Raw genomic sequence first — 23310 nt, forward strand, 5'->3', positions numbered from 1 at the left:
TAAGGAGGTGGAACGTAGGGGGCAGAATGGAAGACTGGGGAGTACAGCCTATAAGGATCGGATGGCATGTAAAGGTGTTGGGGGATGGACTTGGGAGGAAAGACGGGAGGTAGGGAGAGGGTTGGCATGCAAGGGATGGGGTGAACAGCATTACGGGGACACAGCATGGGCGTAGGTGGGATATTATGGGGCGCTATATGGGAATGAGGAATGGCCTGTGAAGGGACAGCTTAGTAGGGACGAGATGGGGGTGGCATAAGAAGAGGGAATGAGTTGAAGGTGTATGGTGGAGATGATAAGAGAGGGGTTGCTTTGTGATGGCAGTTTAAAGAAACACTGTTGTATATAAGTTTCGCTCAATAGTTTTGTGGATCTCTGTCATTTAGGAATAATTTAGTTGTTGAAATACAAGAGTCTCAGAATATAAAGTGACTTGGCTTTGCTTCTAACCTGCACAAGCAGAGTTCAGTGTTAAGATGGAAAGTGAGGAATAAGTGCTTTGAAGTGTGTCTTTATTCTGCTCTTTGCCATCATGACCATATTGCTCTGTTGCCCTTGTGCAGAGGCCATAGCGTTCAGCTGCTTCACTCAGCTGATGAAGAGGATGAACCAGAACTTTCCGCATGGAGGGGCTATGGACACTCACTTTGCCAACATGCGTTCTCTCATCCAGGTAACTTCACTCTCTCTCACTTTACCCCGGACAATGACCGTAACACTAGGTGTACATCCATACCAGTGACATGAGGCTGAAAAATTCTGTTAAACTTGTATCGATCCTTAGTTTGACCATACTCTGAGTACAATGCAATATTTAGCTGCAGTCTCCATATTGTAGAGTCATGCAGCACAGAAACAGGCCATTCAGCCCACAGTGTCTATGTTCATCAACATACACTGAACTATACCAAACCCTTTGATTCGCACTTTGTCCATATCTGACCAATTAAGTGTCAGTCCAGACGTTCCTTAAATGTTTCCAGAGTACTTATCTCCTCCACCCTTTTAGACGGTGGGTTTCACATTTCCACCACCTTCTGGGTGAAAAAATGTTTTCTCAGATCACCTCTAAACTACTTACTCCTCATTTAAATTTATGCCCTGGTCTCAGACATTCTTCCATGTGGAAAATGCCCATCAGTAATGATATGCCTTTCACAATTTTGTAAACCTCAATCAGACCTCCCTCAGCATCCTCTCCTCCACGTGAAACAAGCCCATTTATCCAGTCTCTCTTCATAACTGAGTCTTCTCCTCTGCACCTCTCCATTCCACTCATATCCTTCCACTAGTGTGGCAACCAGAACTGCACACAGTATTCCATCTGTGGCCGAACAATGGGGCACATATTGGGAGTAACTACTTTCTACTCAATTAAGGGATATATGCCTCAAGATATAGTGTTGTCATTTTATGCAAATAAAGAGGACATGTTCAGCCATTGATTGGATATAAATATCCTAGTAGTCATTTGTGTTAGTATCTGGGAGCTTCAGTGGATGACATTCAAACTGGATATGAATGTGGCCTTTCAGGAGCATGCTGAGAAGGCTGAAGGGATGCTCAGTCTTTTTCAACTCAAGCAAACTCCCTGCATCTATTTCACCAGCATTGGAATGAGTCACGTTACCCTGAAAAGTACAATCCAGGACTAAGCTGTTGGCTTAGTTGGTAGCTGTTGGTAGCAAAATGGGAAATGATTTCAGGCAGAGATTTTCTTTCTGTTCTTATCTGTCTCTGGGTGCTGGAAAGGGAGAAAAAGCCTCACTTTAGATTTGACTCTTTGCCAAAGGTAAGGGAAAAGTTAAAGATTGATGAGGTGAATAGGGTGATAACTCAGTGCTTTGTACTTAGACATCTAAAATGTGGTAAGTGTCCTTTTGTAGCTTAGTCACCATACAGACAGATGAATGCCATACAGCTGATGCAAAACCTCTGAATCTTAAAATCAAAGGCTATTTAAGGTATTACCTGAGTGTGCAATCGTATATCCAGGGTCTGAAAGCTGCCGTGCTTCAGCTGCAAAAAAACAAATGGCATTTTAACCGCTGGTAGGCCAATTCCATGCTTATTGCTTTTGAGCAGGAATAGCCTGAACACATTCATTGGAGGACACCGTGTTTTCTTACTTTCAAAAGGTGGGCAACGCTGGTTAGACCAGTATTCATTGTCTACCCCTAATTGCCCAGAAAGCAGTTAACAGTCAGCCACATTGCTGTAGGTCTGGAATCACATGTAGATTAGATTGGGTAAGGAAGACAGCATTCCTTCCCTGAAGGACATTAGTAAACCAAGTGGGTTACAATAAAAGACAGCAGTTTTATGTTGGCTATTAGGATAGCTTTTAACTCCAGATATTTGGATACCAGTTATAAGTAATTATTAACCCCAGGCACATCTTTGAATCGTGTCAAGTATTTGGGCACAAAGTTTGGGAGAGGATTTGTAGCTCGGGTGCTCGTTGTTGTGGTTCCGTTCGCCAAGCTGGGAATTTGTCTTGCAAACGTTTCGTCCCCTGTCTAGGTGACATCCTCAGTGCTTGGGAGCCTCCTGTGAAGCGCTTCTGTGCTGTTTCCTCCGGCATTTATAGTGGCCTGTCTCTGCCGCTTCTGGTTGTCAGTTCGAGCTGTCCGCTGTAGTGGCCGATATATTGGGTCCAGGTCGATGTGTTTGTTGATAGAGTCTGTGGATGAGTGCCATGGCATATGGATGAGGAAACAGCACAGAAGCGCTTCACAGGAGGCTCCCAAGCACTGAGGATGTCACCTAGACAGGGGACGAAACGTTTTCAAGACAAATTCCCAGCTATTTGGGCACATATTGTAACATGCATTAAACTGAAAGAAAGAGAATTCAAGTATGGCAGAGAGGTTGGGTTGAACAGGAAAGAGAAACTAAGTTGCTAGCAAAGAATGAATTTGAGAAACTGAGATCTGGGTTTTTATTTGAATGAAATTACTTTCATGTAGAAAGAACTTTAGTATGGTTGGAGATTAGGAAGAATGGGGGAGAATGGTGTTGATGGTAATGCTGCCGGATTTTCATTTTCTCAGGTTAATGTTCTGGGCATGTGAGTTTAAACCCCAACAAGGAAGCTGGTAGAATTTAAATTTAACAAACTCTGGAATTGAAAGTTAGTAAACTATTGTCGATTATCATTTTGTCAGACAGGAAGCATTATTTTGTTTGGTTGACCTGTGTCTCCAGGTGCAGATGCTTAACTGCCCTCTGAAATAGCTTGTTAAAGCCTGAAAGGCACGTAGGGATGGGAAACAAGTGATGGTCTTATCACCAACACCCAACAAAGAATTTTTAAAAAGTTGGTGAAAACAGAGAGAAATCATCAAGTTTGCAATGAAGAGTAAGAGGTTGGAGACCTGGGGTGAGAAGCAGGGTGAAGGAGTGGAGGTCATGTGGGGTTGGTGAGGCCAGTCACCTATAAGAGGACAAAACTGCTCCTTGTAGGAAGGCCAACAGTTGCTAATATGCTGTGTGTTTCCATGCCTGTTTCCAGATCTTGGATTCAGAACTGTTTGAGCTAATGCACCAGAATGGGGACTATACCCACTTTTACTTCTGCTACCGCTGGTTCCTGCTGGACTTCAAACGAGGTAAGTGGTTGTACTTGGTTGTCGTCTTCCCATCTTTTTTTTGCCATATCCCTCTTCGGACCACTTTCTCGCTCGACTCACCGTCGAGGAAAAGGTGGAGATTGCCTGGCTTCAGAACAGCAAGTATCACAGCTGCTTCCTAGGACAACACTAGGAGACAGTGTGGCAATAGAATAGTGAGCTGTTTGTCCATGCAGCATTGCATTAACTACAAAAACAACTTCTATTTCAATAGCCCCTTTTGTGTAGTAAAATATCCTAAAGTGCTTCAAAGGAGCAAAATTTGGCACCAAGCCACAAAAGAAAATATTAAATTGGATGACCCAACATTTGGTCAAAGAGATGTTTGAAGGAGTATCTTAAAAGGGGACAAAGAAGTATAAAGGTAGAGCTGAAGCAGTGAAGACCCTGCCAAAAATGGTGGTGTGAACAAAGTCAGGAACGGAGGCCAGAACTAGAGGAACCCAGAGAACACTGGGGAACGGTAGTGTTTGTGGGGCTGGTCAACATGACAGAGATGGAATGAGGCTAGGCCATGGAAGTATATAAAAGTTGAGGTGTAAATTAACTGGGTGCCATTGTAGGTTAGTGAGTACATGGCCCAACTGCTGGCAAGCTATCTCGAGCAATGGAGCTATCTGTCACAGGGCTGGTCAAGGCAATGTCCCAAATCTTTGGCCTTCGGCAAATGGGCATCTTATTCTTCACATTGACCAGTGGCATATTATAAATTATGTTCCCTTTAAGAATAAACCAGGCCATGCTCCAGAAATAATGGACAGTGGCTAATGGAGCATATATTTATTGATTGGTTTTTCCCCCCTTCTGCTTTTTGCTTCAGTAAATGAATGGCTAGCAATGTAACACCAGGCTATTGCGACTGAGGACCCATCTCTGGCACGAGATCTTGCCTTCAAATGCACTTCTGCTGAACCAGGAAGATTTCACCCAAGCTAAGCACTGAACTGTCGTGTCTTTCACTGTGCCCTGGCAACCACCCCATCATTACCCCTTCTACTCAAACCTGAATCAAACCCCCACAAGACAATATGAGGGTCAGACACACCTCCTGCTAAAATTCCACTCATTGAGGATATGTCCAGTGCAGCACAATGTAGTTTTAAACTATTAGTGTTAACCATACAGTAGTCATGCCTTTATCTCTGGGCCGCAAAGTCTGGGTTCAAATCCCATCTGCCCCAGAGATTAGTCATGACTTATCAGAACAGGTTAACTAAAAAAAAGCATGCACAATGATGACAGCTGGGAATAAGAATGTGTGCACATGTATGTGTACCATTGAGACAGATCAGCTTGATTTGTCAGTATATACTGTAGAATCAATTCTTTTTATGATCAAGTACAATTAATTACACAACAATGAGGTTGCAGTTAAAACGATGGACTTTGCCCCCAGTTATTTGATGAACAGATGCTAGTCTGTTCAAATTATTCCTTTGTTTTTTATTACTGTCCTGTTATGATAGTTCTTTACATCAAATATTAAACACAAAATTAGCTACCCTAAAAAATACCATGTATTTCTCCCTGATTTTTTTTTCAGCAGACTAAATCAACGAAGAATTACAGTTAGGTCTGTTTAAGTTTACATGTTTAGCCTAACCTAGCCTGAAAAATGCTTGTATGTCTAAAAACATCCTGCACTCCTGGAACTAAGCTCCAATATTTGCAGGAGATGTAGGAGCAAAAGTGTCATATTTACTCCTTTTTGCACTATTACACAGCACTGCCCCCCTCCCAAACCACAGACCTTTTCTACTTTGAGTTTCTGTAGCCTTGCCCTCCTTTCCTCTGCAGAGTTGGTCTACGGTGACGTGTTTTCAGTCTGGGAAACCATTTGGGCAGCAAAGTATACCTCGTCTGCACACTTTGTGCTCTTCATTGCATTGGCATTGGTGGAGCTTTACAGAGACATCATCCTGGAAAACAACATGGACTTCACAGACATCATCAAGTTCTTCAACGGTAAGTGAGGCACAGTGCAGGTTGAGAGTTCGACTTCTTTTGAAATAGCTGGGCGATGATTTACAGGTTGGTCTCTCACAGCTGTGGTTGTGAGTGGAAGCTGCTCGTCAAGCTGTCTAATCTTCACCCACTGGAGCAGAGAAAGGTAACTCTGTCTTACACACATGCTCACACAAACACTCATATACACATTAACACACTCACTCTCTCTCACACACACATAGTGACATATACACGAACATAAACAGAGACATGTGTATGTACACATACTTTCTCTCAAGACACACCGCACAGTCACACACTCGCAGTCACACACACACCACAGACAGATACACACATTCTCACACAAACACAGATACACAGGGACATCACAGACACACACACATGCAGAAACACAAAGTCAAGTTATAGGTAAAGGAGTGGGCCATTCAATCCTTCTGCTGTGTTTTGTCACTCAGCAATGTCTTGGTTGATTTGTACCTGTCCTTCTTTGTTGTATGACATTTATTACACTCCATCCAACTCCATTCTTCCCTGCTTCTCCACATGATGGGATGAAGGCCATTGAAAGACCTGTGTCATTAGAGGGGTAAACACATTATCAAAATGGAAATCAAACTCAGACTCCTGAACTGAAAAGTGACTTTTTTAGAAGTCATTGAAAGATACAATGCTCACCCCTCCACAACCAGCAATCTGGTCGAGATGGACGAGATGTAGAAATATAGAAAATAGAAAAAGGAGTAAGCCATTTGGTCCATTCAATATGCTGTGCCATTCCATATGATTATGGCTGATTCCTGTGTCAGTGATGTTGTTCCGCTCTCTCTTCCAGTAGCTCTTGTCCCTCAGTAGTGTATGAAAATCTTTCTGTTTCACCCTGAGGTCGACTGCTCAACCTCTGAACCCTGCCAACTACCAACTTCCTGTTTTTCCTTCTAGAAATGGCCGAGCATCACGATGCAAAGCAGGTGCTGAAGTTGGCACGTGACCTCGTTTACAAAGTGCAGACATTGATCGAAAATAAATGAGGCTGAGGAGGAGGAGGAGAAGAAGCGAACAACCCAGGCAGCACATCAGCCAAGGATTGTGGGTGGAATCTGGGCCACTCCAGCTATTCAATCCATGCATTGTCATTTATGATGTTACCTTTTTTCTGGGACATCTGGTTTCCAGGTGTTGTGTGTTCTGTGGCAGTGAGAGATGTTTTCACGTAAGGCTGCAGCTTAAAAATCCTTGAATTTCTTCATAATTGCTGTGGCTGCAGAAGCCCTCAATTGCTGGTTCTGTGGGCCTTTTTTGCCATGTGTTCTCCCTGTGTTCTGTTGCGTATATTCAGTGCAGCAAAGTGTTCATGGTGCCAGGGAACTGCCGTTTAAAATTGAGGAATTCAGGTAATAAGAAACAATGTCTGGGCAGTTCTTCAACCAAGGAATGCTCAAAACAGACAGTGTATTGGGAAGTGCTTCAGAAAATACCTCAGAGTGAAGGGATTCGGGCCAATGATGAGAAGGTAAGTTGAATGAGGCAGTGATCTTTCAAACCTTAAAATAAAACAAAGAATGGCGGGTGCTGAAAATTGAAACAGAAATTGCTGGAGAAACTCAGCAGCTGTAGTAGCATCTGTAGAGAGAGAAACAGAGTCAACATTTCAAGTCCAGTGACACTTCTTCAGAACCGGTCATTGGATCTAAAACTCTTGGTTCACTTCTCACAGATGCTGCCAGACCTCCTGTGTTTCTCCAACAATTTCTGTTTTTGTTTCAGATCTCCAGCATCCATAGTTCTTTGCTTTATAAAAGTCTTGAAAATCAGGGTAGAGGAAATGATGGTTTGGTAGACCGTCAGTCATTCATCAACTAATTGAACAATGAATCTCTTTTGCCCTCTAATCGGAATATGAGGGCAGTATATCACATATATGGATGTGTTGACCAAGTAATGGCTAGAGCATTGGGGGAGGGCAGGGTGGGAAGACAAGCCTATGATGAAACTTCCAGAAATAGATTTAATCACAATTGTCAGCCTATGTTTTCCAGTCCTGTTACGCACTATTGTAATTGCTGCCCGAATCCTGTTTCCTCTAGGAGCCCTGATTCCAGCTTTTGCCATTGGTCCCTATTCCTTTGAACTTTGCAGCAGTTCCTGCCTCCAACCAGTATAGTCCAACTCAGTCTTTACAAAAACACACGGTATGCTGAAGAAACTCAGCAGGTCTGGCAGCATCAGTAGATAGAGAACTGAGAGTTAACATTTCATTCCTATGTGACTTGTCTTTGGAATCCGTAAGTCTTTATATAGACTCCTTTAGGTTTGGTTGGATTCAGATTATATTTTCAACTAGGCCTCATTGAGTAGCACTCTAACCTCTGAGTCTGAAAGTTGTTGGTTTGACTCCAGTGATTTGAGCTGTTCCTCCAGTGAGGGGCTGATCAAATGCTCATTGTTGGAGATACCATCGTTCAGCCAAGTTGTCATGCTGAGGCTCCAACTGCCCTCTCAGGACAAAATGAAAGATAACTAATTTGAAGGAGAACAGGTGAGTTCTTCTGTATCCATGCCTCACCCACACCATGACAAAGATCATTGTCTTATTGACATTTGTTGGACTGTAATCAGTTCGGCTGCAACATGAGCTACTTTGCAACAATACAACAGAACTTCAATATAACTCATTGGCTGTAGGTGTCCTGATGTGGAAGAAGGTGGTACATAAATGCAATTGATTACTTTTGCTTGTGACCTGTAATCATGGGATACTCCTAACAGCTCTGGTACTCTCTCTTCTGGCTTATGATCAGAAAAAAAATTTGAGAAGAGGTAACCAAGCCTGTATTGTAGAATTGGCAGTGCCACTGTGCCTCTTGTTCACCTGTCCCCATCTCTACCCAATCCCCTGCCATCTCTGACGAAAAGCCTCGAGAAACTCTGGGAGATTTGACATTTCCTATATAGCTGTGAGTAACCCACCAGAATGGGGCAGGTTTTGCATTGATGTGGTCTCTGGTCCTAAACAGACTGTTTTGATGAGTTTTGAAGAAGAGTCATACCGGGCTGGAAATGTTAATTCTATGTCTTTCTCCAAGGTGTTACCAGGCCTGCTGAGTTTCTCTGGTACTTGTTTTTGATTCATGTCTCATGATATGTTTGGCACCATCTTGAAACAGACATGCTAAGTCTCACAACCAGAGACTGATACAAGTCAGTCAGAATGTTTGATCTATTCACAGATATTTGGAGGACATCCCTAAATAGTTCCCACTCTCCCCCTGCTGCACTTGAGTTCTGAGTTAAGCAGTTCCTTTGGGAATCTGTTAACAGAACAACATGACCTGCATAGTGTAGCTGGTTTTGAATGTTTAGCCCCTCAATATTTACTCAAAGTTTGCACCTTCCTTACTGTTCATAGTAACACAGCGAGCAGTGAGAATAGTCATCGTATGATGACCCTTACAATCTCCTTTACAACATACAACATACTTCTTTTCTCCATGAGATCAACCAAAACTTCAAATATTAGGGAAGCAGTTTTAACCCAGCACACCCATCAGGAAACTGATGCGATCAGGTACAATGCTAGTTTAACCCCTCTCTGCCTTCTGCCGGATGTTACTCTCTAGTGAATTGAAGGAAGAGTAGCAATGGGTGGTGTATAAAACTAGTGTTCCCAGGCCAGTGTGTTCTTTCCTTTATGAAAAACTCCTTGCACGCTGGTCAGACATCACCCTTTCATTCAAAACATTATACTTTGCACAGTCACATGAATTTTCCATCCATCTCACCACCTTTGCTGTATTCATGTGGTTCTGACCATTCCCACTCCTCCTAAATAAAATATGTTATTTATTTCTCATTCCTCTTATCCCCAATTTAAAAAAAACATTGCTGAGTTTGCTATGCACAAGAAAACAAAATCATCACTTCATGCCTTCCAGCAGAGGTTGATTTCATGTTCTTTGCTTGTATTTATTAAATTCAGGGTAAGAGTAGGGTTGGATCTATGTGGCGAACATGTCAACATCCCAGAATCAGTGTCTAAATCGAAAAATAGAGGAGATATCCCTGATATTCTAGCCAATATTTACCCCTCAATCAACATTAGTACAAGGCAGATTGTTTGACACAATCACATTGTTTTCATGGAAATAAGTTGCACAAATTGGCTGCTGTATTTCCTACGTTACACCAGTGATTACATTTCAAAAGTACTTCATTCACTATATGGGCCTTGGATTGTGCTGAGATTAGGGAAGGTACTACATGGATTCAAGATTGCCAACACTGATTCGCCACTTTAGATATGATCATGGCTGATCATCCAGCTCAGAAGCCTAGTCACACATTCTCTTTTGATCTCATTAGTCTTAAGAGCTATATCTAACATCTTCTAGAAGATATTAAATGTTTTGGCCTCAACCAATTTCTGTGGCAGAGAATGCCACAGACTCACCACTCTCTTGATGAAAACATTTCTCCGAATCTCCAGGCCAACAACCTTTAGAGTCTGACCCTTGGTGCTGGGCTCCCTGATTGTTGGAAACATTCTTTCTGCATTTATCCTGTCCAGTCCTGTTAAAATTTTAAGGTTTCTATGAAATCTCCTCTCATTCTCCTTAACTCTGATATGAAGATGAAATGTACATGGTGGACCTTTTCCAAATCAACCTGCTCAGAGATGTTATTACACAGCTCTGGAGCAGGTGAGACCTGAACCTAGGCCTCCTGGCTCTGTGGTAGGAACACGACAATGGTGTTGTTGGAATGACCCAAATTATTTTGTGTGTCTCCTAGTCTTTTGTTCCTGTTCTTGCTTTTAGTTTCTTTGATTTTGCTGCTTTCTAGAGTTTGAGTTTCCTTGATCTGTCCATGTTCCTTTCATTCCTACCCTGACTATTCATTCTGATCAGTTAACCTCCCCCCCATCCCATTAGTAGTTAACAGTTGCCACATGTAACTTCAAACCTCCACACATATTTCTACCTTTGAGTCAAACCTGAAGGAGACGTCAATCTTTCCTCCGAAGTCAATCATCAGCAAAGCCCAAATTAATCTTGAAAATTGGTTGCAAGGTTTTTCACCAGCACAAGATGCTAATATTTAAATATGGCCATGTCAAAAGGCTGGTGGAGTTTTTGCACTAGAAGTGAGTTGTAGTTACTCTGTTGTTCCTCCTCCTGTTTTTCGCCTCCCAGCGCATGGAATTAAATAATGCATTCATAGCCCGTAGCGTATATTCTCCAGCCAGTATGGTCCACTTGCTGTATCACACACCTCAAAGCCTTTAGTCTTTTGCAGATTATACTTGTAGCCAAAATTGTTTCTCATGGGCACTCAGAACAGGAGCTTGGATTCTAGCCATTCCAGCCTGATGCCAGCTGAGCTGAAGGTTTGACAGGTTAAGTTTTAGATGCATTCCTGTTTCCCTCCATTTTTTGTTGGTGTCAGTTCAATTCTTGCAGGCGAGACTGGCTGTACAGTGAAAAAGGGAGTTAGGTTTTCTCTGTTCAATGTTGGTTCTAATTTAGCTAGACGTTTCCCTAATATTCTGCCTGTTAATCCCCTATGTCTGCCCAGAGCTGAGCAAACATTAAAAGTATTTTTTTGGACTTACATTGAAAATGACATGCCAAAGGTCTTAAAGTTACACATATCAATGTATTACCATGGAATTTAAAATGTGCAGTTGTGTTAATCTTGTTTATCCCTAAATATAACCTGCTTTGTGATTCCTGTGCTCTGATGTCTTCAGTGCCACTCCCACATTATGAATATTGGAGCTAGTTCATGGGTTCGTTTTTAGACATAACAGGTGAGGTGTGAGAAAACCAAATCTGTAAATGGCCTGAGCTTGTAACAGTCAAAGGCAAAGCAAATGGATCCATTAGCAGTCAGTTTAAAAGCACTTGATTGTAACAGAGGTAAGGGTGGTGACCATTAAACAAAAGAAAAGTTGTAACAAACTTTCAAATGAAAAACTTTGAATTTAGTTTGTAACACCCAAAATGCCATTTCTTGACCTTCTCTTTTGGTAGATGGAATTTGATGTATTAATTCTCTACCACTTCTTTATAAAATGGCTTCCTCCACCTTCTCATCACTTCTTCCTAACAACAGTGAAGCTTTATTTACATAATGTTTAAAACTGTGTTTGCCATCATTTTAAAATACTTCTCAGTGGATGCTGACACTAATATGTTTAACCTTCAACTGCACTTCTGAAACTTTGTATTGTCATTCTTTGGAAGAGGAAAGCCATGAAGGTCCACTGAAAAATATTTTGAAATGATAACAGTCACGGTTTTAAACATTATGTAAATGAGCTTTGCTGTTTTCAGGAAGAAATGTGAAAAAGTGGAGAAAGCTATTTTATAGAGATGTGGTAGAGAAATAACACGTCAAATACACTGATAATGGTGAATACGTATCCACATGTTCCTGCGAATTCCGAAATCTGCTAATTAATGTTAACAATAATTTAGCATAAACCATTCAATACTGTATATACTTGGTTTCCCCTGGTGTTTCTCTGTACTAACCTTGTCTTTTCAGGAAATTTTAATTCCTTAATTCCGTTGCATGTGTTCAATAGCAAGGTGTGTATGTTTTGAAGACAATGTGTATGAGCACAAACCTCCGATATGTCAAACCACCCCCAACCTAGTGTCTTCAGAAATTTCTCATTCTTGCAATCCTGGGGCAAGTCAAAGCCTGCTTCATCTTTAGCACAATACAGGAAAATGGTGAAGGCCTGACTGTACCACTCAAGACAAGTAATTTTAAATGGGCTGGCAGCATTATTGAACAGGATAGTGGCATTTTCTGAAGGTTGATTTCCACTGCTCTGTTGGCAAACAACTCATACTGGCTTGCAAGAGAAACAATTCCTGATTGCCTCCTTGGTGAGGCTTGAATGAAGTATGGTAGCAAGGAAATCACACACCACCCAGTGCTTTCGTGTGCATGCATGCACACATACATACGCACAGCAAGACGTGTACCAAGGCTCCTTCAGTATACAGAAGTGATGGCTTCTATAGCCCAAGTGCCCATGTGTCTGACTTGCAAAACCCAAAGCGTTTGTACATTTTGAAAGTGTCTCTGTGTCACTGCCTGATGTAAAATGTTGTTCTGTAAATGGAAATTATTTGCTTTTAAATGTTGTAAACATTATCTGTTGTAAATGTTTAAACACAGAAAAGGTATCTATATGAAGATAAATATATATATATTATATAATATATATATAGTAGAAGTGAATTGTGCATTTGCTAAAGAGACAAAACGAGCCACTTAGTGCTTTATAATGTGGGCCACAATTCCCTACTGTGTCCCATTCTCTTGATATTGTGTTCTGTTGATGTTTCAATTGGTTTATATTTTATTGGATCATCTTATGTCAGCAATGGGCTTCACACCTTGCTTAGATTTTAAAGGGAATAATCTCAAATTTTCCACTACTCTCACAGGAGGTGACCTCATCCCATGCCAGTCATTATACAAAGGGGCATATATTCTCTTGCTCAAGGGTAAGTTACTTATCCACGTGTCTCTGCACAGGCACTGCAACTTTTTCACCACTTCTTGGTCAGCCTGTATCACCATTCAAAGCCATATCTGGTTTAACTTTATCAATCAAGTCAATGTGTTCTGTTAAATGCGGATCTTGGGAAATACCTTCAGGGTATATGAAGTCTCAACAAGAGCCCATTGCTGATGTAGTGAGGATTCTAAGGCAAAGCGACAAGGAATTGATCTTTCAACAGTTTGTGATCCCCATGTTTATTTTCCAAACCTGCTCTATTCCTGCCACAGACTAACCCATTAATGAGCTGGACTGTTTCAAGTACAGTGTTACCATTTTAAAAGCTGCCAAATTAATGTATTCCATCAGTTCTTAAAGAAAAATGGAGTCTCGGAGAGCAATCTATAAAATGCGTAAATTTCAACAATGAACCTAAATCTAAATTAAACAGAATAAAATGTTGTCGGGTCTTTTCATTTTTAAAAGTCAGGCATGCAATATGGGGCAGTTGCAATTGAAAGAAACTGTATATAATCATTGGCAGCAAATGTCCTCTGCAAGTAAAAGGACCATGTCCAGGCATTGTGCCTTTAGGGAATTAAACTAAAGCACCGGGGACGATGGTGCCATGACGTATTCTCCATGACAATGCCCCAACCAATTAAACTCATCTCATTGAGTTATCAGAATCCCTTTTGTGTGCCGTAAAAATTGTTCTCCCTTTAAATTTTGGTATTCTTGCTTCTGTTCTGATGAGTGCCACACAATAATCATTGAAAGCATGTTTCTTTTCTCCAGCAATAAATATCTGATTTGCCCATTTTGTATGCAAAATATTGAATCCTTTGTCGTTTTGTTCCTTTGCAGTGTCTGCATTATACTGTGGTTTGCTAACACTGCCCCATACTTACAGTATTTGCAGTTCTAATCTTTGTGAAGAACTAGACTGTATTTCATGGCCTCTAAGACTAACATTTCCTCAGATGCTCAAGTCAGCATATCTTTGTATGGTGTCTACTATAACTTAACAACATACAGTATTCAGATTTAATGGACTCTCACCATTGTTATTACTATTGTGGACATAAGTATTTCTACAGTTTACAATTTCTTCTTGTTCTAAACCATCCTCAGACATTCTATAAATGTATCCCAATATACAGTCACATTTCTTCCTCTTTCTGTACTATGAAGATTACAGAATATCTATTGCCCTAAACATCAATATTCCTGCTCCTTGGATGCAAATCTTCCCTCTGTTTGCCTCATTCTCTTCCTCCCATCTGGGCACTGTTTCCACTTATCCTGTTACTCCTTTACCTTACCCCACCAATTCCCTCACCCTCATCTTCAGCATATATGTACACCAACTTTTCCTAGCTACTACCAGTTCTGATGAAGGGCCATTGGACTCAAAACATTTACTTTGCTTTCTCTCCACAGTAACTGCAAAACCTGGATTTTTCCAGCAATTTCCAATTTGATTGTCGGGTTAAGATCAGCAGTCAGTGCGCAACTCAATCATGTCATGAGATTTGTTAAAGAATCTCCAGAAAAGTGTGCAAGATTTTATTTAGACCATTTACAGATGGTGTCCTTTGTCCTCATGGCTTCAGCTGTCAAAACATCAACGCCCCATATCCTCATTCAGCTTCATGTAGCATCATAATACTTGCTAATGTCACCATTGATTGTTATACATTCCCAGTCTAAAGTTTAATTAAAAATAATGCACAAGCAGACACCCTGATTTTGAAAGAAAAGCTTCCTGATGGGCTAATTGAGTTTAGGCTATGCTAATTTGTAGAGTTTCTTAAAAGCAGTGAAATGCAGTCTTGGGAACCTGTGCCATTTTGTGGTGTACATACCGTGACGTAGTGTCATGGTTTGTCTCTCTTTGTCTTGAGGCTCTCGCTGAAGCACTGTCAACATGTGGTAACTTTATAATGTAGTAAAATATATATTTTATCATTGAATTTCTTTTCTAAAAATTGGCAGTTAACAGGAAAATAAAATTATTTAAAAGATATATATATAAATTCTATGGTAAGTGTATTTTAAATATGAGATATATCTATAAATAAATATATAAATGTTCCAAGTATTTTGGATGTGAGTTTGTGGATTTTGTACAGTTTGAAATGGATTCATACAGAGGTGAAAGATTATCGGGTCGGAGGGATGTCACTTAAGTTTTGGTGAGCTTTTTGAGGGCTGCACACACAAAAATTGAGGTAACAACAGCTATTCAGACATCAAAACAATTAGAATTCTTTTCTCTGTTGAATATTTTTGGCATTTCAACTCAATCTCTCCCTGTTCTTTAATTGGCTCGTTCTCAAATTTGGATTAAGATTTGAGAATATTTGTCCAGCCCAATCTGACAGTTGGCCACATCAAGAACAGCAACCCCAGTGAGAGCCAGATCATAGGATATATAGCACACAAACAGGCCTTTCAGCCCAAACAGTTCATGCTGATGTTTATGCTGTATTGCCTTCCCTCTCTGTTCCAGAATTAAATGCACCTATTCCATTCAACCATTCCCAATGGTAGTGATTTCCACATTCCCATCAGTCTCTGAGTAAAGACATTTCTTCTCAATTCCCTACAGGATTTCTTGGACCATCTTATATTAATGGCCCAGTTGTGCACAAATATTATTTCCATCGGATGCCATTTTATTCACATGCAATCTTATTGCAATATATGCGGCTTCATTTCGCTGGGTCAGTGATTTTCAACTCTTTTGGTTAAAGGGCTCCATTTCAAATGGGTTGGTAATCATGGGTACTCCTCCACCCACCTGCGTGCAACACACACACACAAACATATTTTAAATGCTCTGCAGTAGTCATAACATGAAATGCTGTACAGTGTATTCTGGTTTACTGCTTTAGTTTTTTTTCGCATTTACTGACAACAAATATGTGGAGGTCTTTGATGCAGTGGTTGGTGTCTCTCTGCCTCTGAATCAGAAGCTCCCACTCCAAGTCTTGATGGCCAAGGAAGGTATGTTCATATGACAGTCAAACAGGTTGTGTATCAATCTGTTTATCCATACAACACATGCCATTGGCAATCTGTAAGAGCCAGAGAGATTATTGATCAGCCACATGATGGAAAGGAATGGGCCCCCTCAACCATCACTAACATAGTTCCAGACTACACCATGCATGGGGCCACAGCAAATTGAACTCCCTGAATGAAATGCAAAGCACCAACAGCATCAGATGGTGTATGGCTTTTCCATCAATATTGTTGTGTTATGAACGGGGATGAAATCAGTACAGCGTAAATGTTGGTTCATGAAAATATTTGATAGACACAGTCACTGGTAAAGTTAACAACTTATGGATTCTGTTTTCTTATACTGTTAATCACTTCGATTAAATCTGTTCTAACGTTCATAGAATGTTAGTGGAAAGCAGGCTATTTATAAAAGTTGTTAGTGTCTCATTGGACCATAGGGCTGCTGTCTCAGAAAGGGGGACAAAGAATAGTGATTTAACTCTCAGGTGAGGGGTAAAGTTGGGAAGAAGAGCCCTTAAATGTAACCTCAGCCAGTGCAGAAGTGAATCCATACTGTTGGCATCACTGTGCATTACAAACCAGCTGGCCAGCCAACTGACCTAACCCAGCTTCCAGAAGAAAGGGACAATGGCATTGGACATGGTGAATCTTTACACTGGTCTTAGAGCTCTCCATCTACATTCCCCTTCTTGTGAGTGGCAGTTTTCCAACGTAACTTTTTCTCCCCACTGCCTCTCAAAAGTGGTGGGATTACTATGGACCACTTCTTGTGCTTGTCTATTACGGGTCACACTAGGCATAACTGAATGCCTTCCCTGTGTCGGTTGGGGCAACAGTAGATTCTGCTGCCTGAATGTCTCAACCCCAATTAGGTCTGTGATGGGAAGGCCCATGGATGGCCAGTTTATCTATCGCCAGTTGAAGCCCTTCATCGGGTCAACAAATGGTATTCGAAGATGTTCCCATCTCTGCCAATATGAATCCAGCACCTGACTAAGGTCAGGTTTGGGTTGTGCCATGGAGGGAGTACAAAAAGCAAACTGTCAAGGTTTCTTGGCAGCTCTGGGGGTCTCTAAGTTCAAAATGACTCTGAGCGTGATCAAACGATTCTGTTGGATGGGAGGTAGCCTATTGAGAACCAGTAGCATTGTTGCATCTAGCTGAGTTCATGGTTCCTTCACATCCCACAGTAAACAGAACGGAAGAATTTTCTTAGAGATTTGTAAGTGGCTTCTGCGAACAGAGTACTGCATCTTGTGTTCATTATTAAAGCAGTCTACTGGTCATTTTTAATAATGAATCCCCTTTGGCATAACACAGATTGTCAGGCTCAATTTGGTGCGAAAGGGTTGAATGTTATGTCATTCATGTAAGAGGTGTGACTTTTAATATTATTTACTTCAGAATTTGATTTGAACTAGTAGCATTTGAGTTTTGGTTTCTGTGCTTGTGAGCATTTAATGATTAGCTTGTCAATATTTGTGGAGCCACGGGTTTTTGAAAAAGAAATGGCCTTAAGAATTTCTGGTGTGTTCATGGAAATTTGTTTGCAATGGGCAAGTTTTATGAGCAGACAGAAAAAGGGCCTGCTTTCAGTTGGAAGAATCAGGGACTTTTTTTTGCTTTGGGAAACATTATAGCATGTAAAGCTTTTGGCTGAATCCCAAAGAATTAGTTTGGAAAAGTTAGAAATAGGTTACATTAGTATAAGATCTGAGTTTGCAAGATCCAGATCAATGGTTAGAACCCCAAAGCAATAATTGAAAACTGAGAAAGTTTAAGCTCAGTGTGTGAATACTCAAGGAAGAGGCTATCAGACACTCAGGACTGGAAATTAAAACCAACTGTTAGGTCAAACCTATAGATGTGCTAGAGAAGAGAGCTCTCTGCTGTTTGAGTACTGTAAAGGGTTGCTGCTAGAATACATGGAATATTGTATGTTCCTGTGCATTTCAAGATTGTTAAAATTGTGTTAAATGTAAATAGCTTTATTGATTCTCTTTTAACTTCATTTCTGTTGCATTACAAACTTCTTTTACCATTAAAATAGAAACTGCAGGTTTGCACCTTTCAATGAAAGATCACCCTATTAAATAAAACAATGATCTATCAAGCCAGATTTCAGTCTGGGATCTGGCTTGTCCTCTCATAACATCGGCTTGATCATAACAAGTGTTAAGAGTGCAAAGTAATCAAATTGCCATGGGAAGTAGAGAAGGGCCAGATGAAAGGAAGAATTTTGTTTATATAGTACCTTTCACAACCTCAGGATGTTTCAAATGATAGCCTTTTCCTTGTTTTTTAAACTGTAGTCACTGTGGTTGGTAAAAACAGCTGTAGCAAGTAGCAAAGGGACTCGACGATGGTGATGTGACAGATGTTATTTATTTGGATTTTTAAAAGGCCTTTTTAGAAATGCCCCATAATAGAACAATGAAAAGTTCAGAATGTGGAGTCAGGGGCCAAGTGAAAGAACTGATTGCCAGTTGTCTGAAGATGGAAAGTAGAGAATGAAAATAACAGAGAGAGGGAAGAAGTGTTCCACAAGGATCCAAGCTGGGACTGCTACTGTTTACAATTTACAATAATAATTTGGAATCAAAATAATAAATTCTGAATTTCAGATGGTCATTACTGAGGAAAATAGCAAAAAATTTACAGGACAACATAACTGATCTTGCAGAATGGTCAATAAGTTGTCAAATGAAGTTCCACAAAGATAAAGGTGAGGTAGTCCATTCTGGGTACAGTAAAGAGATCACTTATTTCTGGGGAGGTATAAGTCTAGGTAGGACTGGAACAAAGAGATCTCAAATGCACAAATGTTGCTCAGTCCATCCCTAAGTACCCTGTAGAATCACCTGATGAAGGACTGTCGCTCCAAAAGCTAGTGTGCTTCCAATTAAACCTGTTGGACTATAACCTGGTGTTGTGTAATTTTTAACTTTGTACACCCCAGTCCAACACCGGCATCTCCAAGAAAGTAGTGATGCTTGATGTGTACATAGACCCACAGTGGTGATAGGGAGGGAGTACCAGGACTTTGACCTCGTGACACTGAAGAACTGATAATAAATCTCCAAGTCATTCGACTGCTGGGGGCATGAATGGGAAAATGGAGTGAACTTGGGGGGGGGGGGTGGGGGGGGGGTAGGGGGGAGGGGATGGGAAGGGGTGAAGGTGGAGGATAGGGCAAAGATAGAGGATGGACAAAGGTGGGGGATGGGATGAAGATGGAGGATGAAGATGGGTGATGGGGTGAAGGCGAGGGAGAGGCCAAAGGTGGAGGATGGGGTAAAGGGTGGGGGGATGGGGTGAATGTGGAGGATGGGTTGAATATGTGGGATGTGATGAAGGTGGAGGGGGGGGGGGTGGGGTGAGGTGAATGTGGAGGGCGAAGGTGGGAGGGATGCATTGAAGGTGTGGATGGGGGTGAAGGTGCAGAACTGGTTGCCAATCCCCATCTGTTGAGGAGGGGGATATATTCTATGTAAACACATTCTCTCCATCACTGTCAGTCCAATGGACCAGCTCTTCATAGACTTCACTGGAGAGGCAGTGACAGCGCCACCCAGCGCACAGGAGGACCACACACACCCACCTCCCGCCCCAGGTACCGTCTCCTCCCGGGCGCGGGGGGGCGGGGAGGTGTGTGTGTGTGTGTCAGGATTGTCCGTCTGCCCGCCCACACCCACGGTACGTCCCGCTTTCCCGTCCGGCTGGGAGCCCGGAAGGCTGTTCGCTGCGATCTTTGGTTCCGGATCCGTGTGGGAGGGCCGCCGTCACTGTGTCGGAGCGGAGCGCGGGGATGCGGAGTGGGCCCGGGGCCCGCTCGGAGGCTGGTGATAGGCTGGTCCGGGAGTTCCTGCAGAGCGGAGCCACCGTGAGGTGAGGCCGGAGCCGGGCTTGGGCCTGAGCGGCTGGCGGTGACCGGCCCATCCTCGCCTGGTCTGGCCTCCCTCCCTCCCTGCCCCTTACCACCCTCCCCCCGACCCCGGGGATTGGGCGACTATCCCCCCAGCCCAGGCCCCTCCATAACCAAACCTCAGTGAAGCTCCCTGGCGGCCACTTCTCGCGGGAACGAACCGCGAGCTATTCGACTGCTGGGGGCATCGCGGCGAACATGTTGTGGTTCATTATCTGTCTGTGTCTTCAGGATGTGGGCTGGGGAAGGGGGGTGTAGGGAGAGGTCTGCAATCCTCTTGCTCATCCTCCTTGATATTTTCCTACATCAACCTGTTCGGAAATGTTATAGAGATTCTCCTGGTCCAGAGGTAGAGTCACTACGACTGCACCACAAGAGCTTTAAAACGTAGGCAGAAGACCTTCAAGGGTTAGTAGGTATAGGTTGGGACATGACAGGAGCCCCTTTTTGCTTAACCTCCGGTGGGAACTGAGGGCAATTGTCACAGGCCACCTGGTGTTGCAGCTGAGATCACCTTACTCAGAGGACTGGGGGGTGTGACAGGATCAGTTGTGGTTATATGGTTCTTCGAGAGTGAATGGGCTGAAAACCCTTCCGAACTGTACAAGTCAACGAGCTCAGCATTGAAAAGGACAGGTTTGATGGGATGTCCAAGTTTGTGGAAGCACTAGTATTTTGTGTAGATCACTGAGTAGCAGGGGCTGACTGCCCAATGCATCCTGACATTCTGACAATCAACAAGTGCCTCTCTCCTTTTGTAAGGACAGCGTAATTGGGAAGGTAGTAGCATCCAAACTTAAAATCTATAGAATAAGAATATTTGTGGAATCAGCTTGTCTTGACCATTTGTCAAACAGCATCACTGAGGAAAAAAAGATCAGATCATTGTCAGTTTGCTGTTTGTTAGATGTTGCTGTGTGTAAATTGGCTGCTGGAACTACATTTTAACAAATAGTTAATTGGTATTAAAGAGATTTGGGATCTACTGACTCTGTGAATTGTGTTGTACAGAAGTTGTCTCATGTAAAATAAACTTGAGAAAGAGCAATTAGGTGAACATCTGGGAATTTAAGAAATAATCTAGTGCTACAAAGAGGTAAATGATACTATGCCTTTACATGAGTGAATTAAGATGAGTAGAATAGAACTTTCATCTGCAATAATTTTGGTCATTTTTCAATTATTGAGGTTATTCTCTGATAACTAATTCTGAATACTTTTTGCTATTGAAAGCAATACACAGTTGTTGTTTTCAGTGTATTTTCTGATACATTTTCAAATCAAGATGGTGTAGGGCTTGAAGGGAACATGCAGGTTGTGTTTTCCCACGCAACTCCTGCCCTTGTCCAAGTGGGTAGACAGGTCACTGGAGATGCTATTGAAAAGTTTTGGTTGCAAAAAAATGAAAAATGTGTTATTATTTTACAGAACCAGAATGATGAAGAACTGGGGTGTTATTGGAGGAATAGCTGCAGCCTTGGCAGCAAGTATCTATGTATTGTGGGGACCAATTACTGAGAGGAAGAAGCGCAGAAAAGGTAGTGTATACAAGAAATGTGACTGTCAGTAATTGCATTAAGTTCTTTCTTTTCCTCATATTTTATGCTTTTTGTTCTGAATGTATTTATATACTAGTGATAGTGGGTCATGTCTTTTTGTGGCTAGTTGATGTTCATGTATCCTGGTGGCTAGTTTTCTGCCTGTTTGTCCAATGTAGTGTTTGTTGCAGTCCTTGCAAGGTATTTTGTAAATGACATTCATTTAGCTTGTTGTCAGTATAGGGGTTTTTAAGCTCATTAGCTGCTGTTTAAGTGTGTTGGTGGGTTTGTGGGCTACTATGATGCCAAGGGGTCTGAGTAGTCTGGCAGTCATTTCTGAGATGTCTTTGATGTGAGATAAAGTGGCTAGGACTACTGGGGCCATGTGATGTTACCTAGTGTGGTGATGAAATGTCTGATACTGAACCTTGCAGCTCACTGAGCAAACTCGCATCCATATTCATGCCTCTTTCCATAACGCAAAATAGATAATTACATCCTTTGAACTGTTGTCAGTGCTTTTTCTCAGTGTCTTACCGATAACTTGATGTGGCGGAATGTATCTTTTCTGGTGTGAAATTATACTGTAAGAAACTACTATGAGTACAACCTGTACCCACACTCATTCTCTGCATGATTATAGCTTTAAGTGATGCACAAGCACATAAGATATCGCTCCGAAACAATTAACTTTGGCTGGAATGATTTGTAACTTTCTGATCTGTGACATTTTTTCCTAATCTGGTCTTCTCAGAATATGGCGTACTTAAAGGAGATTTTTTTTGTTTCAAAATCAGAATCCTTTTAAATAAACATGATCAAAATTAATTGTCTTTTGATAACACTAGTTTTTGTAAAATGAGTGTAGAATTTTGCTTCTGTGAATGGGAACGTTTTTCTGTAGAATAATGGTTAAATTGTATGAAGTTGCAGCAAAACTAAGCCCTCTGGCCTCTTTAGCCTGCTCCACCACTCAGTAAAATCATGTCTGAACTGCTGCATCAACTCCACTTGCTTCTTTGTCCTTTGATTCCATTAGTGCCTAAAAATTCATTGATCTCAGCCTAAAATATACTCAATAACGCAGCTAGAGAATGCCAAAGGTCCAAAACAACCTGAATTAAGAGATTTCTTCTCATTTCAGTTCTAAATGATCACCACTTTATTCTTGGTTTGTGACGCCTACATGCCCAAGCCAGCACAAATAGCCTCTATATAGTTATCCTGTCAGGCCCTCTCAGAATGTTAGACATCGCAATGGGTTCTTCCCCTCATTTTTCCAAACTTTCAAGTTTGTCAGTGCATTTCATTAATTCCGTCTCTTCTTGCAACCAAGATTAAATCTCTTGAATCCTTGTTACGTCCTTGTCAAGGCAAATATATTTTACCTTAGTAAGGAGACCAAGACTATCCGTTGTAATGTACATTTGGGTTTTTCAAAACCCTGCATAACCGCAGTAAGAAACTTCAATTCCTCTTTAGTAACAGTCAACATGCTGTTTGCCCTCCTGTAATTATTTTCTGTATCTGCATTTCTTGCTTCATTTTGTGTACAAGAATACCTAAGTCTCTGCGTATCAAAATTTACTTTCAACAAAAAAAAATCTGCATTTCTGTTCTTTCTCCCAAAGTGGATAATTTCATATTCATCGAATCATACAGTCATACAGCACAGAAACAGATCCTTCGGTCCAG

The 23310-nt window shown here is 41.6% G+C and overlaps 2 protein-coding genes across 4 annotated transcripts in view; both read left to right on the forward strand.

Annotated features, from left to right (window-relative positions):
- Positions 1 to 11881, forward strand: part of sgsm1a (small G protein signaling modulator 1a) — a 141349-nt gene extending 129468 nt beyond the window's left edge. For both annotated transcript variants that reach the window (XM_072587866.1, XM_072587867.1), the window contains 4 exons: positions 564 to 673; positions 3515 to 3611; positions 5430 to 5597; positions 6540 to 11881. In XM_072587866.1, coding sequence (XP_072443967.1) covers positions 564 to 673; positions 3515 to 3611; positions 5430 to 5597; positions 6540 to 6628 — 464 coding nt within the window. In that variant the 3' untranslated portion in view covers positions 6629 to 11881. The remainder of the gene's footprint in view (positions 1 to 563; positions 674 to 3514; positions 3612 to 5429; positions 5598 to 6539) is intronic.
- Positions 11882 to 19742: 7861 nt separating this feature from the next.
- The window catches only part of LOC140488106 (ubiquitin carboxyl-terminal hydrolase 30-like), a 36652-nt gene continuing 33084 nt past the window's right edge, over positions 19743 to 23310 (forward strand). The window contains exons 1-2 of one of the 2 annotated variants that reach the window (XM_072587870.1): positions 19743 to 19848; positions 21506 to 21615. In XM_072587870.1, coding sequence (XP_072443971.1) covers positions 21513 to 21615 — 103 coding nt within the window. In that variant the 5' untranslated portion in view covers positions 19743 to 19848; positions 21506 to 21512. The other variant, XM_072587869.1, reaches the window with a different exon arrangement.

The sequence above is a fragment of the Chiloscyllium punctatum genome, chromosome 17, assembly GCF_047496795.1.
Source record: "Chiloscyllium punctatum isolate Juve2018m chromosome 17, sChiPun1.3, whole genome shotgun sequence".
Lineage (NCBI taxonomy): Eukaryota > Metazoa > Chordata > Chondrichthyes > Orectolobiformes > Hemiscylliidae > Chiloscyllium > Chiloscyllium punctatum.